Genomic DNA, 18,543 nt, shown 5'->3' with positions numbered 1-18,543 from the left:
GTGTTTGAGTACTATCTTCTTTAAAATTGGCTTGAGATTTAATCTCCGATAGGCAAGATAAAAAGTAATCACAAATATCTTCGTCTTATCGTTTGTGATTCCACAATATCTTGTTTCGCTACCATACAGTTAATATTATTTTGAGGTGATTGATATTTCTAGGTTGTTCTTCGGGAATATAAGTCCGGTATATCAATTGGTTCCTGTTCACCTTGATTTATCAAAAGACGTAACAAACTCGTAGGTATTTCTGTGGGAAACAGATTTATCTATTCCTATAGGCTTTTCTGTGTGAGACAGGTTTGTTTATTAAGTCTTCGACTTTTGGTCGTAGAAACTCTTGGTTGTGGGTGAGATTAGCTAAGGGAATCAAGTGCATAGTATCCTGCTGGGATCAGAGACGTAAGGAGCTCAATTGTACCTTGAATCAATGTGAGATTGATTAGGGTTCAACTACAGTCCAGTCTGAAGTTCATTGGTAGTAGGATAGTGTCTTTAGCGGCTTAATACAGTATGGTGTTCAAATCTGGACTAGGTCCTGGGGTTTTTATGCATTGCCGTTTCCTCGTTAGCAAAATTTCTGGTGTCTGTGTTATTTCTTTTTAGTATTATATTTCGTTATATAATTGAAATATCACAGGTTGTGCGTTAAATCGATCAATTGGGAAATCCAACCTTTGGTTGTTGATTGAAATTGATTGATCCTTGAACATTGGTATTTGGTACCGTTCAAGTTAATTCTCTTATATTCAATCGGGCTCGCAAATTCCTATTTGTTGACTGCAGATTGAATTGAGAAAGAGAGATACAAAACTCTTTGATATACTTTTCTCTAGATTGAGTCTCACTGTCTAGTTGATTCTCTTGAAAGTATATTGGTGTTTTTCTATTCAGATTGCCAAACGAATTGTTGGGTGTGGTTGTTAGACCCCCGCTTTTCACCGTCCAAGAACTCTCTTTGAGATTAGGTTCATGGATTCAATTATGTAAACGTTCTAATCACAAGAGAGATTGAGATATAGCTCTAGACAATTTCCTTGATTGAGTGAGAGTTGTGTTGAGTATGTCCATACAGATTTCCTACGAAAAAGTTGGTGGTGTATTTTGGTACCCCTAGTGTTTTCAAATCTGCTTCCAGAACATATGATTATCAAAGTTGTTAAAGAGATGGGAAAGCTAATGAGAGAAGTTAAAGAAATCTATCCTCCTAATGCTAACCCATAAGCTGGAGTCCCAGTCAAAGTTTGTGTTAAAATCAATTTAGCTCCCCATTAAGGAGACGGGTCATGAAAATTACAGCTTCAGGGATAACAAGGTGGATCAGTTACTTCTATGAAAAATAACCACACAAGATTTTTCATCATTGTTATATCAGAAATCATTTGAAAGGCTTGCAAGGAAGCTGAAAAATATCTTGAAGCCGCTCGTAAAAAGCCACATATTTTTTTGGTAGATTAGCACTAGACAGAGAACTCAGAAGATAATGGTTAGAAATAGTCCACGACTTGATAGACAATCCTCGAGAAACATAACTAAGCATGTTCCATTTGTCCCTCCAAAGGATGGTATTATGGTGGACCGATATTAGTAATATAATAGTTGAGAATAAGGTACATAATTTAGAAGAGGTAGGGAGACTTGGAAAGAGGCAGAGAAACAATGCTGATTCGAATCTGAATGTAGGCAAAGAGCATACCAATCAGTCCAATTGTTTGAATGTCACCCTGGAAACAACAACAACTCACAGACCCATATCAAAGGGACTACAATTTTGTGACGCTACTGGAAGGAATAAGGTAACTATTTTGCACATTCATAAGCATAATTTTTATCTTTTTAATTATAGTCTGACATGTATTTTAAAAATTTGGTATATTTATATTTTTTTAAACAAATTAGAGCTGCTTGCTGGTTTTTATACAAATAATATAAAGATATTATCTTGGAACATTTGTGGTTTTGGTAATAAGACCACTAGGAATCATCTGCAAAATGCTCGTCAAGTATCATACATAAACCTGATATAATATTTCTCTCTAAAACTAGGAATAAATCTAAAAGAATGTAATATTTAATTTCTAGATACAAGTATCCCACTGTTTTCTTCTTTGATCATGTTGGTTTATCTAGGGCCTTTCTATCCTTTGGAAAGATGGGCTTGAGCTCAAAATCTTCGATGCCCAATAAATAAATTTACTTATTAAACTTGATAGTAGGAATAATAAGTTCCTCCTAACCTTTATTTATACTGTCATTAATGATAATGGTAGGAAAGCTCAATGGGACTTTGGAAGAGATGTTAGAAACTAGCATCAGAATACTTGGGTTGTTCTAGGATATTTAAATTTCATATTATATAATCATGAAAAAGAAGGTGGTATCCCTCTTATTCATTCTGAATTAGATACAAATAACACAATTCTTCAGAATAATAATCTGCATAGCATGTCCTATATTGGTAATTCTTTTAATTGGACAAATAATAAGAGTAATGGTGATTTGATTATTGAAAGATTGGATAGATCCATTACCACTTTACATTGGCTAGATAGTTTCCCTGAGGCTGCTCTATACCATCTTACTGTGATGGGTAGTGATCATTGCCCCATTCTTCTTGACTCATCAAAAACTTCAAACTCTACTAAAAATCCTTTCAGGGTCAATAGAGATTTGTTTAGGGATGCTAATTATCCTGAAATTATAAAGAATGGGTGGAATTGTGGCATGTCTGGTTGTTATGCTTTCAGGCTCACTAGAGGTCTTCTTGAGACTAAGCACATCAAGAATGGAACTATGAAATATCGATACTCAGATAAGAAACATTGAAGCTCAGTTAACTTGTTTAACTAGAAATAGGAACTCCAATAACTCAACTAGAATAGAGGAACTTACCAGGAGTCTGGAGTATTGGTATGATGTTGAAGGAAATTTCTGGAGACAAAGAGGAAAAGATGAAACTAGGAAACTAAATGATAGAAACACTGCATATTTTCACCAAAAGGCTAACTTTAGGAGAAGAAAAACTCAAATTGAATTTACTCAGGAATTTATGGGAGATGAGTAGAACCACTAAACCACCATATCAATTTTCTTATTTGAATAATGTGAATATTTGTATTTCAGATGCCGATAACATGTTTTTAACTGCTATTCCTACAGATGATGAAGTTAAAAAAGGTGTTGTTTGATATGAAAATGGACCATGCCAGGTTCACACGGATTCCCACCTGGTTTCTACCAGATGGCGTGGAAAACAGTTGGAACCGATGTGGTCAAAATGGTGTAGTTCTTTTTTTCATTCCCATCACTTGTTAAAATAGATTAATCATAACTTTATCGCTCTGATTCCTAATAATAATTTTCCTAAAGGTGTGATGTAGATTTTAGGCCTATTAGTCTGTGTAATATCAGTTATAAAATTCTATCTAGACTGTTTGCTTATAGACTCAAAACTATTTTTCCTAAATTAATATCTCCTGCTCAGACTGATTTTATAGCTTGTAGACAAATCCAGGATAACATTGTTATAACTCATGAAGTCTTGCAATCTATGAAAAAGACAAAAGCTAAAGATGGTGGGCGAGCAATAAAATTAGATATGTCTAAAGCTTTCAGTAGGGTATAATGGTCTTTTCTTATAAAGAACTTGGAAACACTTGGCTTCTATAATGCCCGGTGTAAGATGATTAAACAATGTGTCTCTACTGTTTCCTTATCTATCCTTCTCAATGGTTCTCCTAGTAGTGTTTTTTTTCCTCAAAGGGGTTTGAGACAGGGAAACCATCTGTCCCCTTATCTGTTTATTCTTTGTGGATGGGGAAAAACGGTTTGCTGGTTTTTTAGGAAAGTGAAGAGTCGAGCGTACGGACGAGATTCCTCGACCGAGAAAACTGCTGAACCTCACACAGATGCACTGCAAATGGAGTGCTTAGATTCGAGAGATCAATCTGTAGGACTCCGGCCTAAACCAAGTCAATGGACGTTCCAGAGTCAATTCGGTCACAAAGAGGGAGATGGGTTGATCTGTAGGAGGGAAGCTGAGAATTGTGTGGGATCAATGATGATCAAGGATTTTGGATGTGTTGAAGGTTTCTGCAAATTGATAAACTGCTGAAGTTGAGTTATGTGAACAAGTTTTAATCGAGTTGTTGACGAATGATGATCCTCCTTATGTTGTCCTCGATTTAGACTTATTTATATTGCAAAAATGATGAACACCCTGATCCCTATAAGTATGACGGTTTCTTGAGTGAAAGAGTGGGAAAGTGGAAGATCGTGGTGAAACCAGTTCCAGGTCGTGCGGAGACTTGGTTAACGGTCTACCCACTACTTTGCTAACTCCTTCAACCGTTGCACAACTTACTCACATTTTCATCGTGGATGAATCCACGTGCCGTATGCCGCCATAACAAAACCCTAATTGATATCCCCCATATGACGTGATTGGAGTCTCACAAATCGTGGAGTCTGTGTTACAGACGTGTATTTTATTAGTCAGTTATTGACTGTTTAGATAATGAATCTAAGTTTTTATTGAATCGAGCATGAGTGATTGAATGCTCAATGGAACATGTTAGACATTGCTCGAATATTGTAAATTTGAGAAACTGAGCAAGTACTGCTCGACGAATTACTGAATATTGATAGTTGGATCAATGTTCGAGAAATTGAGCAAATATTGCTCAATTCGACGAATTACTGAATATTGATGGTTGGATCAATATTCGAGCAATTGAGCAAGTATTGCTCAATTCGATGAATTACTGATAAATTATTGAATATTGATAGTGGATCAATATTTGAGCAACTGAGCAAGTATTGCTCAATTTGACGAATTATTTATTTACTGGTGACGTGACCCAATAAAATACTAATTAAAATATTGGTAGATTACTGAATATTATATAATTAATCCGCCTGTTGTTTGCTGAATCAACATAAATTTATTTAGTATTTGAACTTTCTCAAAATGATGATTTGTTGAGCGTTTGTTCGAAACCCTAATTTTTGATCAATTGCTCATTAATTGACGAATTACTGAAAATAGGTCATGAGCGAATGAGGGACCGACCACATGGGATTATGGACGTCCATGTGATGCCCAATTGCTCGAGTAAACGTGTATTAGGGTCCTGAGTTGACCGGTTGGTGAAGGAATGATGATTAAATGCTTGTTTCATCATTTATTGAAATAGTGCTCGATTGAGCATTGGGTGATAAAACCTAATTATGGAGGGACCAATATGGCAAAAGTGAGGGACCGACCATGATGGCATAAGACCGGCCCTTGGTGGTCATGGGACAGTTGGTGGGCGTTCGAGCAAACTCCAAGTTGGTAGGAAAGAATTTGGACCCAATATGAGCAATTGCGCAAATTAAGTCAAAATTGTGAAAACGTGTGGGACTGGCTCGTTGCAAGCCTTAGAGCCTCCCTTGGTCGGTCAAGGGAGCATGCTCGTGTCACCATAATGCCCGTGTCTCAGTCCTAAGAGTTTCAGAATTTTTTAATATGCGTTTGAGCAATATCTTGGATTTTCAGAAGAGTTCGATTTTTGACTAAAATTCTCGATTTTGCTCGAATGAGCAAGTATGCCCGTTTGATCAATATTTCGTGAATATTAAAATAATAATATTTTAATATATTTTTCGTGAGTAGCCTACTCGGTCATGTGACCATGTTGACTTTTGGTTTTTTAATGGTTTGAGCAATATTTGAGAAAATATGGAGAAACTATGATTTTTGCTGAAACAGGGAAGTTTCACAAGATGAGAGAAATAAGAATTTATGAAAGATTAGGGATTTCAAGGTTTCGTACCGGCCACGGCTAGGGTATGGCCGTCCGGCTAAGTTTCCCGATCCCGCAACACCTTTCCCTGTTTTGTATTATTATTTTTCATGAAACCGCGAAAATATGGAGAAACCATGAGTTTTGCTCAAACAAGGAAAGTTGTTAGAATGGAGGAGTCTTCATGAGTTCATGAAAATAGCAAAAATAAGGAAAAATAACGGGAGAGGCATGGGACCGGCCACGGCTAGGGCATAACCGGACGGTGGGCCCGGTCCATGGGCGCCTCTTCATTATTTTAATGTTATTATTTTCTCTCTCCTATTTTATGCAGGATTCCTCATTCGTCCATATTTTGGATGCTCATTCGCGCATTTGGGTACTCATTCGTGCATCATGGTTGAGTACACCTGCACTATTTTATGGGACTCACTCAGGAATAGTCCAGATTCCCGATTGTTGAGTATTTATTACTAATTATGAAATTCGGTGGATAATGATTCATGAAATTGAACAATAAAAGTGAGTAGTTTATTATTACCAATCCGTAGAATCAGTCGTGGATTCGACCATGAATTCGGAATAATAATAAAATAAGTATTACCATTCCATGGGATCGTGGATTCGACCACAGAATCGGAGTAATGAAAGTATTTATTACCATCCCATGAAATCAGCCGTGGATTCGATCATGAAATCAAAATAACGAGATTATCTATTACCATTATGAGATCAGCCATGGATTCGATCATGAAATCGGAGTAATCAGATAAAATATATTATCTTCTAGGAATTGAGTGGTGAATGTCACGGTAGAATTAATCTATTGCAGAAGGGATATTATCCAGTTAAAGCGTCAAACTCGTTCTGAGGTGCATAGTCAGGAAACAACGAGTGTTCTCGAAGTCCTGAAGACGTTATTGCTCTCAATATTACGGAGAACCGCCTGGGTCTATACACGGTCTCTCTATATGGTCAGGGAACATTGAGTGTCACCGACTTCCTGAAGGTGTTGTTGCTCTCAATGTTAGAGCATTGCTCGGTCGAACTTGCATGCGTTGCTATCTCAAGCATGTTTGTCAATGTTAGTGATCAAAACTATAATTCTTGATTTCTAGTCTACTATAGCTAAGGTCTCGGACTAGGATAGAAAGTGTAGTTGAGCTCAAGAACTCCATGGCAATCATCATATAAGACGAATGACTACTCAAGGAACTAGTGGAGATTCATCCACTAAAAGGTATGTGGAGACTTGAACTTATCTATCACTTAAAAGTCTATTTATCTCCTATCTTGAGGAAAAAGTCGTTTTGCTATATAGACTTAGATTATACACATTTGGTATTTCGAGCCGAGTTTATCTCGTCTATTTATTTCTCGAAATATGTGTTGGTAAGCTTTCTCTTTAGCCAATTTCATCTTTACCTAGTGACAAAGTCATGTTATGTTTCAATCACTTTGAAAATTGCTGTGACGAAAAATGGTTTGTGAAGAACAACTATATGACGTCATTTGAGAATGTTTCAATGATTGAAATGAGAGTTTAGATTATATAACCATTGGAGGATATAAGCATTGTTGTGGAAACATATATATGTATAAGTCCTTATTCCTTGAACCGAAGTTTGCGAACTTTGTTGATCAAGTGAACCGGAGTAGTGCGTGAGCTAAGTCCGCGAACTGGCGAAGTTCTCAAACCCGAGAATTTCTGTTGGAGCTTGTAAACTCCATCCGGGAACTTAAGTTCGCGAACTCAGTCCGCGAACTTGAGTAGGTTATATCTAAAAACGATGTTTGTGAACTTATTCATATTAACTAAGGAATGTGATTTCAAACCGTGGCTATATAGTTCATGAACCGATTCAAGTTAGTCAAATCTTTTTTGCTTCAATTGTGTCTTGTGTAGTACATAAGATTTCCTTGCAATTGAACAATAGTTCATTTGAGTCATTTGAACTAGTTATGGTGAAGAAGAATATGGTTGATATGAAAGTGATCATATGGATAACCATTTGGTTAACTATTGTTGAACCAACTAATGTACAAGTTTGGGTACGGTTACACAAGCCTAGAAACGTGCATTTCATTTGTGTATAACAAGCTATGTTTTCGATCTAACGGTTGATAAATATTAGCTTGAATCTAATCAATTTTTCATCTAACAGTGAATATTGAATGCTTTGTTACCAAGCTAACATTGATTGCAAACCCTGATTTGAAAGACTATATAAGGGAGAACTCTAGCAACTGGGAAACCTAATCCCCACACATTCTGTGCGAAACTAGTTCTGCTAAGCTAGAGTAGATTCTCCTTTAACCTTTGGTTTCTTCTTATAAACCAGGTTAATGACTTAAAGACTTCATTGGGATTGTGAATCCAGACCGATACTACTTTATCGTAGTTGTGTGATCTGATCTTGCTGTTTCTATCGTACGAGTACAATTGTAATAATTGGCTTGAGATTTCGATCTCTGATAGGCAAGATAAAAAGTAATCACAAACATCTTCGTCTCATTGTTTGTGATTCCGCAATATCTTTTTTCGCTGCGTCGATTAAGACTATTGTGAGGTGATTGATAATACTAGGTTGTTCTTGGGGAATATAAGTCCGGTTTTTTTTGTTCCTGTTCACCTTGATTTATCAAAAGACGGAACAAAGCTCGTAGGTATATCTGTGGGAGAAGGATTTATCTATTACCATAGACTTTTCCGTGTGATACATATTTGTTTATTAAAGTCTTCGACTTTGGGTCGTAGCAACACTAAGTTTTGGGTGAGATCAGCTAAGGGAATCAAGTGCGTAGTATCCTGCTGGTATCAGAGACGTAAGGAGTGCAACTGTACCTTGGATCAGTGTGGGATTGATTGGGGCTCAACTACAGTCCATACCAAAGTTAGTTTGTAGTAGGATAGTGTCTGTAGCGGCTTAATACAGTGTGTGTTCAATCTGGACTAGGTCCCGAGGTTTTTCTGCATTTGCGGTTTACTCGTTAAAAAAATTCTGGTGTTTGTGTTATTTCTATTTCCGCATTATATTGTTTATCTTTATAATTGAAATATCACAGGTTTTGCGTTAGAATCAATCAATTGGAAATCCGACCTTTGGTTGTTGATTGAAATTGATTGATACTTGAACATTGGTCTTTGTTACCGTTCAAGTTATCTCTCTAGTATTTGATAAAGACCCGCATATTTCTATTTGCTTGAGTATAGATCAAATCGATACATTGAGATATTAACTCTTTGATATACTTTTATCTAGATTGATTCTGACTGTCTAGTTGATTCTCTAGAAAGTATATTGGAGTTTGTCCATACAGATTGCTAAGCGAAATATTGGGTGTGGTTGTTGTACCCTCGCTTTTTCACTCAATCTTGCGGAGAACTTCCCAATCGTTCTTCTATGTATAGGTGGGTCTCTCTCATGTAGTCAGGGACGTCCTGAAGGCGTTGTTGCTCTCAATCTTACGGAAAACCGCCCAATTACGTTATTCTACATAGAGGTCATGATGAAATGCGAGGTATCGAAAGCTCAGCTAGTGGAGGCCTTTCGAAAACAAATTCACCATGGATCGTAAAATATGAATCATTACATGCCTGAAAGCCGTGTCAGAAGCATGCAGTATCATGATTTTACGATTTTGTCCTTCATTGAAAATCCACCATCTACATTCTTATAATGAAATGCTTTTCTAGATCTTTAATTACAAGATGAATATGCTGGTCTCGTTCATGGGTTCAAACATGCTAAATCTTGTCCATTTATTTTTCATTTATTTTTTGTTGATGATTGTTTGATTTTTATAAAGTTGTAAATAGAGATGCAAGAAATCTGGCTACTATAATTGACAAGTTCAGTAAGTACTATGGACAAGTTATTAATTTTAATAAATATGCTATGGATTTTAGTATTAAAGTTCCTAACAGTATTAAAATTGATACTGCTAATATCTTGCAAAATAGAAAAATGGTTTTACAGGAAAAGTACCTTGGTGTGCCATTGCTCCTCCAAAAGAGTAAGGTTGATTCTTTCAGTCACTTTGTGGATAAATTTAGAGGTAGATTCAATCTATTTTTGGGACCATGGAAAATCACCATGTTATTGTTTTCCAAATGGCACAGAGTATAAACTCTGATATAAATTCCATTCAAAGGGATTTTTGGTGGGGGAAACATCCAAATGGTAAAGGTTTATACGTGAAAGTTTGGCTGATATGGCTTTACCTAAAGAATGAAGAGATTTAAAAATTAGAAGAACTGAATTTCTTAACAAATCACTTCTGGCAAAACTAACTTGGAGAATGATTGAGGAACCCGATGCCCCGTGGTATAATCTGCTTAGGCGTAAGTATTTTGAAAATAAAAATCCGTTGATTGATGATTTTCCAACTCAAGGATCCTGGATTTGGTCTAGTATCTGTCAAGGATTAGAAATTGTCAGGAAACATTATAATATGGAAACATGTGATGGAAATTCTACTCACATTTGGAAGCATGATTGGGTATGTAATCTTTATGTACCTCCTACATCTGCTTTTGTCTCCTCTAATATGTCTCATATTTGTCAGTTTGTCATAATACTAAATCTTGGAATATTGATACTTTGAATGTTTTATTTGATAACACAATTGTAACAACATAACTAACATTAGAATTCCTCTCTATGGTGTTGATAAGCTGAGATGGGCTCAAACTGCCAATGAAGTCTTTTAAGTTAAATCAGCTTATAAGAAAATTTTAAATGATCACATATGCAAACATCCAACTAAGAATAATCTTTCTATAGACTGGAAAGGTTTCTGGAGATGTAAATTACCCCATAGAATTCAACATTTAGTCTGGAAATGCTTGCATGATTGTATCCCTGTTAGATAAATGATTACTAGATTCACTAGGTATCAAGATACAAGTTGTGTTTTATATGGAAATGGAACTGAATCCCTCCATCATTTATTTGTAGACTGTGTTGTAGCTAGAAGAATATGGTTAGGGGTGAATGCTCATGCTTATGCCTCTATAGCAAATCATAATTTTCATAACGACTTTGTATCAGTCTTCAGTGTCAATAATTCTCAAGTGCAGGTGAATAGAAATCTAATTGAAATAATTAGATGTGTCATCTGACATATATGGAAATCAAGGTGTTCTAAGCTTTTTGAAAATGTGCAGGTCAATGAAGCAAATGTTATCTGGAAGGTGAAATTAGACTTAAGTGAGAATATGGTTGTCACAAATATAGATGCTCCTAGTGTTGTTAACAGGGTTATTCCCACATGAAATTACCCTGAAAATACAATAAACAAAATTAATTTTGATTATTCTTATGTTTTGGCTACTAAATTTACTGGTGCTGGACTAATATGTAGAAATATTGCAGAACATTGCAATGGATTGCGAGGAAGGTCAGAGAAAGCTATGGTCCCGGAACAAACGGAAGCCATGGCATTGTTGGAAACAATAATTTAGCAAAGGAAGCGGAAAAAAGAAGAATTCACTTAGAAGGAGATTCTGTTAATGTAGTAAATGCGCTAAATGAAAATCATTTAGCAGTCAGATGGACTAACTATAATCTGATTTATGATGCTTTTGTTCTTTTTGGAGAGATTTTTATTTTTGGTTTTGCTCTCATGTTCATAAAGATGTGAATTATATTGTAGATTCTATTACAAAATCCGTGAGATCTCAAGTAAGTAGTTTTGATCGGTCGACAGCTATTCCTGATTGGGTTACTCAATTAATCCTACAAGATATAAAAACTATATGTAATTTTGATTCGTTCAATTTAATTATCTTTCCTATTTCTTAAATAAATAAAAAAAGTAAAAAGCATATTTGACTAAATCTTTTAGTAGCTATTTAACCCCAAAAACCTCTTCATGTCCTCTATAATCCACACTTTAGTGATCTATGAAATATTGCCCATTTTCCTAATCATTCACACTTTGGTAACCCTTCTGCAGAAACAACCGTACTATTATATATGTTCCAAAATAAATTTGTTTATATTTATATTGTTTTTGTACTATGGTATTTTATGCAATATATACATAGACCCATCCCTCGCATCTTTGAAACAAGAACCACACACCCATACACTAGATTGTATATTTGTATGGAAAATTTCTTGTTTGGTCCTAAGCCCATAAGGTTATTTATAGCAGGGTCCAGCTAGATTTTACTCTTATTCTAAGGTCCAAAGTTATTTGAAAACATGGAAATGACTAATATACCCCACTGTTAAGTACGTGTGAAATAACATACTTCTACCAAATCGGGATTTTATTTATCTGGAGGTCCAAATTTAATTAAAACATATAAAGGACCATAGATTTGTTTACAAATTTGAGTACATATCTGCCACACTGCTTACAAATATGAGTACATATCTGCTACACTACTTAGGAATCTGAGTACTCCTCAATTCACTTTACTTTATTGCAGCACCAGCACCTCTGCAGTCAACCATTCACCACTGCCTTCAGCTCCATCTTCTCAGTAATCTTCTATCTTGCTGCATCACAATCTTCTTAGCTTAAACCACAACTGCAACAGCTACATCAACACCATTGTCATTTCAATTCAGCTGCAACACAGACTTGTTCTTTTTCCCTGTTTAAACAACACTACCATCTTCATAAACCCATTGAGACGAACATCTCATCCACTGATTTTGTTCACAGTAATCACCACCTACAATTCCTCCTCTATCTCATCTGTATCTTCAGTTTACATCAGCAACCCAACCTTCTATGTTCTTCCAAATCCATTTGCAGCACACCTTCTTTCAAACACACATCACAACCAATTTGTAACTTCATCAAGACCACCACCAATTTCACAAGCTTGCAAATCTGAACCAACAACAACTCATGTTCCTATCATTCAAAATATGTCATTTCTTGCAATAAGTTCTGAACTGCAGCTCCAGATCATCTCCATATCCAATTCCAGTACTGAATCAAACGTAACAAAGAGCATCTATTTCATTATTTCATATACGTACTGAATCAAACATAACAAGGAGCACTTCCTTTAAATATGCGATATATGTACTGAAGATTCATGAACTACAAATCAACAGTATGACAACAACATGTGACAAATCTATGAAAAATAAGAGAATCGAAAGACATATTACAGTATTTCACATAAGTACTGAAGGGTAAGACTAAAAAAGTAGCAAAAACACAGCAAATAGCACTTCCTATCAGTATTATACATACATACTCATGGATCGAACCAAAAAAATGGGAAAAACTTCAAATAAAACAAAATTAGAAGAGTTTTGTATCAGTACGCCATATATGTACTGTCAATTCATACACGAAAAATAACTGTAACAGACCTAAAAACCATAAAAGCGTCAATCAAATCGATTTGATTATCAGAATACAATCAAAAAAACAAATCAAAAGAAGAAAAACCGAACAAAATAATCAAACAAGATGATTAGAAAGCATACCTGGAAACAGAAAACAAATATTCTCCTCGTAAATCATAACGATGCACCATCTTGTTCTTCTTCTTCTTAAAAGTAGACTAGGTTTCTGTCAGTACGGGATATACGTACTGTTGGTTCATACACAACAATCAGCTGCATGTCAAAAATAATTAACGAATCCGTGAAAAAACAGTATTGAAACACTTCTATTTCAATATTCCATATATGTACTTCTGAATCAAATAAAAAAAGGTCTTCAAAACTAGGTTTCTGTCAGTACTGCAGATACGTACTGTTGGTTCATACACAAAAATAAACCGAAACACATCTAAAACCAACAAAATGAAACTGATATGATCAGATCTAGTGAAGAAATTGACAAAAAACATGATTATCCATATAGATATGAACTATTTTTTAATAAAATAAATTAAACAATCAAACAAAGAGATCAAAACATAATCAAACATCCATTAAACTCTGAATATAACCGAATCAAAGAAGATATTTCAGTATTACATATACATACTCATGGATCGAACCCAAAAATCAATTAAAAAACGCGGTGCAACACAAACACACTCAGAGATCATACCAAATCGACGAAAGTAAACTCTTCCAGTTTACTATCAACATCAGATCTAATACCTAAACATTAGATTTTGCTATAAACATGAAAATTTCTCTAATCCGAGAAGAAAAAAACCTAAATTAAAATAAGCTTTTGAAGAAGAAAGGAAAAATGAAAACCTAAACTATACCAACAGTAAGGAAGTGAACCTACCGGTTAATCTTAGTTTGAGTTCACGAATTGATCAAAACCTCAGAAGATCTTCATAGCCGGAGCTCTTCACCGAACCACAGATGAGAAAATGAAGAAGAAGAAGAAGAATAGATCGAGAAAATGAAGAAGAAATGGATTTGGTTACTGCTTTTATATACTTGAGGGTGTTTTCGGTATTTAAAAATACGTCCCCATATGTTCCACATGTGTGCAGGACCAGGACTTAAAAAATTGGGTCCATTTTTCTGTTTTCTTTTTATTACGGACCTCCGATTACTGGGCTTTAGTGGGTGGACCTGCCACTAAGTAGGAACACTATAATAGGATCTACATGTAATTCCTACTATTTGTATTCGATCGGATCAAAAGAATATGAGACACGTGTGGTTTCAGTTTGTAAATTGATTCTTCATTCATATTATTATAACAAAGAAGCCACACCCACCACTTGCTCCTCAAGACCTGGGAGGATTACATAAAAAAATATCCAGTGTATGAGAATAATACGCATTTCTTTGCAATTTATCGCATTATGGCCTCATGGGGTCTCATCCGATCTGGTCCATTCAAGCGTTATCTCCAGTACACATGCATTATTCACTCGCTATAGCTAAACCTTACCAACTGCATAAACTTTGTTATTGCATTGTTCTCTCGTTAAACATAAATTTCATAAACTTTGTAGTTGAGTTGCCGATTGAGTAAATACCCTACAGAGCCGAACAGATATAGTCCTCACACCTTCGGCTGTAAAACGGACCCATCTCGAAAATGAACTTGTATAGATCCGTTCATTGCGTTCAAACATAAATCCCACCGGCCAGCCAGCTCTATTAATTCAACGTGCTTAACATAATCAAGAGTTTTATGAATAATCGTGTAGAGTCAGTGGTGGATAAGATCTCATTATCTTTAGAAACTTCATAAATGACTCTTGAATTATGACGACTCTTTAATGATGTTGTTGATACGAGTATGCGACCTTCTCTCTAAACAATACTCCGTAAGAGCAACTGTAGTGGTGCGATCAAAACCAAAGATCAAAGATAAAAAAAAAGACCAAATTTTGGGTTTAGTCCGTGTTGTGACGCAACGGTACATGATTAAAATTTCGTCAGGCGGACTTTAAAAGTCCGCCCCATTTTTTTTTCGTAAAATTTCATCAGGCGGACTTTAAAAGTCCGCCCCATTTTTTGTAACTTTCATCAGGCGGACTTTAAAAGTCCGCCCCATTAAAATTTCATCAGGCGGACTTTAAAAGTCCGCCCCATTTTTGGTAACTTTCATCAGGCGGACTTTAAAAGTCCGCCTCATTCTTTTTCTTTTTTATTTAATTTGAATTTTCATCGAGCGTAATTTAAATCTCCGCCCGTTAACAAGCGTACTTTAAATTTACGACCAGCAACAAGCGTACTTTAAATTTACGCCCGACTATATTAGAATTTGGGATTTGGTCGCGACCATATTTGGTCTGGAATTTGATCTTTGGTTGGGATTTGATCTTTACTCCATCCCACTGTGTTACGATCTCATCCCAAATTTTTGGTTATACTCGCCCACTGTGGATGCTCTAAGACTAGTTACCTTCTTCTTCCTTTTTTAAATCAATCATCGGAACCCTGAGAGCATATTTGATCACGACATTTCCTTGGTTTGCTGGTGAAAACGTCCACGATGATGTGTTCCCGCGCTTTTCCAGACCAGCAGCATCCCTTCTTAAAATAAATCTCACCATAATACAATACTGTTTATTGATTTTCAAGCCGTCCAATGGTTCAAGCATCCTATTATGTCAGATAGGAAAATCCTTTATAAGGGAACGTACTCCTACCTTGAAGAAGGAAAATAAAGTCAAACCCAATGCTTGACCAAAGTCCAAGGAGTTTGACATGATTTTTAAACTTAGAAATTTAAAGTCAAAACAAAGGACTATGTCTAAGTAATCAAAGAAAAGCAAAGGACCCTTTAATATAACCCTTTCACTATTTCACTTTACCCCCAAAACCCAAAATAAAAATAAACAAAATATAAATGAAGCTTCTAAAAAAGAAAAGAAAAAAACTAACCAAACTCCACGTAAAAGTAGAGCTGAGCTACCAACGAAATCCATCTCTAACTTTTAACATTATTTTGTGTAACAACTAACAACAACTACTCTTCTTTCTTACCAACTCAATCGGTCAGGTCATCAATAATACTCTAATAATAATAGTACTCTCCTCCCCTTCTGCCTTCCCTTCCTCAAATGTCTCCCCTTAAAAACAGATCCAGTAGTCAATCTATCTATTCCCCCTCTCCCAAATCTCTCTCTTTCTCTCAACTCTCGACCTCTAATAACATTCATTCATTCTCTCTATAGCATCTCTAGATATATATAGCAGTCTGCAAATAGTAGTACTTAATCATCATCACCAATCATGGGTCGTTCTCCATGTTGTGAAAAAGCTCATACAAACAAAGGAGCTTGGACTAAAGAAGAAGATCAACGTCTTATTAACTATATCAAAGCTCATGGTGAAGGCTGCTGGAGATCTCTACCAAAATCTGCTGGTAATTATAATTAATATAAATTCTCTCATTAACTACTCATTTTTGCTCAAATTCATCAGATCTTTCATTAATTATTTAAACAAATGTGCAGGGTTACTTAGGTGTGGAAAAAGTTGCAGACTTCGTTGGATAAATTATTTAAGGCCTGATCTTAAGAGAGGAAATTTCACCGAAGAAGAAGATGAAATCATTATCAAACTTCATAGTTTACTCGGTAACAAGTACGTGTTTGTATCCAAATTCTGATCAATATCACGAAAGCGATCGAGATATGTATATATACTTAAGATGAATAATATTGTTTTTTTATATATAGTTTTTGATTTTTGGTTGTCTTATGATGATTATTACAGATGGTCATTGATTGCGGGAAGATTACCGGGAAGAACAGATAATGAGATTAAAAACTACTGGAATACTCATATTAAAAGGAAGCTTATAAATAGAGGAATTGATCCTAATTCTCACAAACCCATCAAGAACAACAACCACAACGTCAGCACTACTACTACAAATGTTTCCTCGAATTATTGTGTTTACGATCGCGATCATGCGAACATTCTTACCCCGATAGTAAAAGCTGAAGCAGAAGAAGCAAATAGTAGTACTAGCACTGGAACTACGACTGAAGAATTATTATTTCAGCGTGATCATCATGCCAAAAACTACAATGAAAGGAAACAAGAACTAGATTTTCCAGATTTGAATCTTGATCTTTCAATAAGTCTTCCAATTCAAGAATGTGAATCCGAAAAACAAGATGATCATCATCAAGAAGAGAAAAAAGGGTTATTCTATCAAGTTTTTGATAAATCATCAGTAGTGACACCAATTGCGACACAAACGGTATGTCTGTGTCATCAATTAGGGTTTCAAAGAAGAGAAGCTTGCGGTTGCAAAAACATGATCATGAATAATACTACTACTACGATGAATAATGGATTCAACTGGTATATTAGACCGTTGGATTCATAGGTATGTTGTTTCGAATATAATTAGCTAGATGTATTAACTACCTTCTTCGCTCTCATGTAATTCGTGTACTCATTTTGTGAAAAGAATTAAAATATATTATTTTTTAAAAAGGAGAGGTAAATTTGATTGTTTCATGGGTGAAATTGAAACAAATTTTGTGTCTCTTTTGAGAATTATTGAAGTGGGTTCAACATGTACTTTTCATGTACCCCATTTGATCGTCATTTCAATGTCCAAAGTTTCAACTTTCAACCAATTTTTCGAAAACGAAATTTCACACGCATGAGAGTTATAACTGTGACCGTTTATCACAAAAATATGATCATTTTGACTCTTTAACGGTTTGGGATAAAAAGCGTATGGGCATTTTTTTTATTTTTTTATTTTTGGATGGGCCAAAAAGAAATTTCATCGAAAAAAGATTCTTAAGGGTACCTTAATCAATGATTACAACCGAACAAAAAAAGGAGAATCGAAAGGGGATTCGGCTACCTAAAAAAAAGCCACAAAAAATTACGGAAGCCGGTATAATGAGTTTCATAGAGAAATCACCATATTTGCCTAAGCCCTAGCATTCTTGTATTCGATTCGGCCCAAAAGAACGCTTGTAATTTGATATCTCTAATGAGGCTTGCTAAAGTTTTCTTTTTGTTATCGAAGGTTCTTGCATTTCGCTTTTTCCATATACACCACCATATAGCAACCGGGATGTTATTCCATATTCGACTAAGTCTTTCATCTCCCCAATTAAACTTCCAATTCTTCTATGATGTAATGACATTGGGATCGTATGACCATCCAAAGTGGCACCCTTCGAAAAAGTAATCCCATATTCTCCGAATTCTCCAACAACCATAAAACAAGTGCGTACTCGATTCATCATCTTCCTCACAAAAACGACATACGCTAGAGACATCCATACCTCTTCTTATAAGTTTATCCGCAGTTATTACTCGATCATGAGAAAGAATCCAAATAAAGAAATTGATTTTGTGAGGGTACTCAT

The 18,543-nt window shown here is 35.4% G+C and overlaps 1 protein-coding gene across 1 annotated transcript; it reads left to right on the top strand.

Annotated features, from left to right (window-relative positions):
* Positions 1 to 16,217: 16,217 nt before the first annotated feature.
* LOC113306845 (myb-related protein 308-like) lies at positions 16,218 to 17,701 on the top strand. Its single transcript, XM_026555756.1, has 3 exons — positions 16,218 to 16,562; positions 16,654 to 16,783; positions 16,916 to 17,701. The coding sequence occupies exons 1-3, from the start codon at positions 16,430 to 16,432 to the stop codon at positions 17,535 to 17,537; spliced, it is 885 nt and encodes a 294-aa protein (XP_026411541.1). The 5' UTR covers positions 16,218 to 16,429; the 3' UTR covers positions 17,538 to 17,701.
* The last annotated feature ends 842 nt before the right edge of the window (positions 17,702 to 18,543 follow it).

Source organism: Papaver somniferum, chromosome 8, assembly GCF_003573695.1.
Source record: "Papaver somniferum cultivar HN1 chromosome 8, ASM357369v1, whole genome shotgun sequence".
NCBI lineage: Eukaryota > Viridiplantae > Streptophyta > Magnoliopsida > Ranunculales > Papaveraceae > Papaver > Papaver somniferum.
The sequence above is the reverse complement of the archived record's forward strand: the minus strand, read 5'-3'. Positions and strand labels throughout refer to the sequence as shown.

What these genes read in the sequence shown, in the direction of transcription:
- LOC113306845 (XM_026555756.1), top strand. Translation starts at nt 16,430, where the DNA reads ATGGGTCGTTCTCCATGTTGTGAAAAAGCTCATACAAACAAAGGAGCT. An exon ending in ATCTCTACCAAAATCTGCTG is followed by an intron (nt 16,563 to 16,653) that starts GTAATTATAATT and finishes ACAAATGTGCAG; the next exon opens with GGTTACTTAGGTGTGGAAAA. An exon ending in CATAGTTTACTCGGTAACAA is followed by an intron (nt 16,784 to 16,915) that starts GTACGTGTTTGT and finishes TGATTATTACAG; the next exon opens with ATGGTCATTGATTGCGGGAA.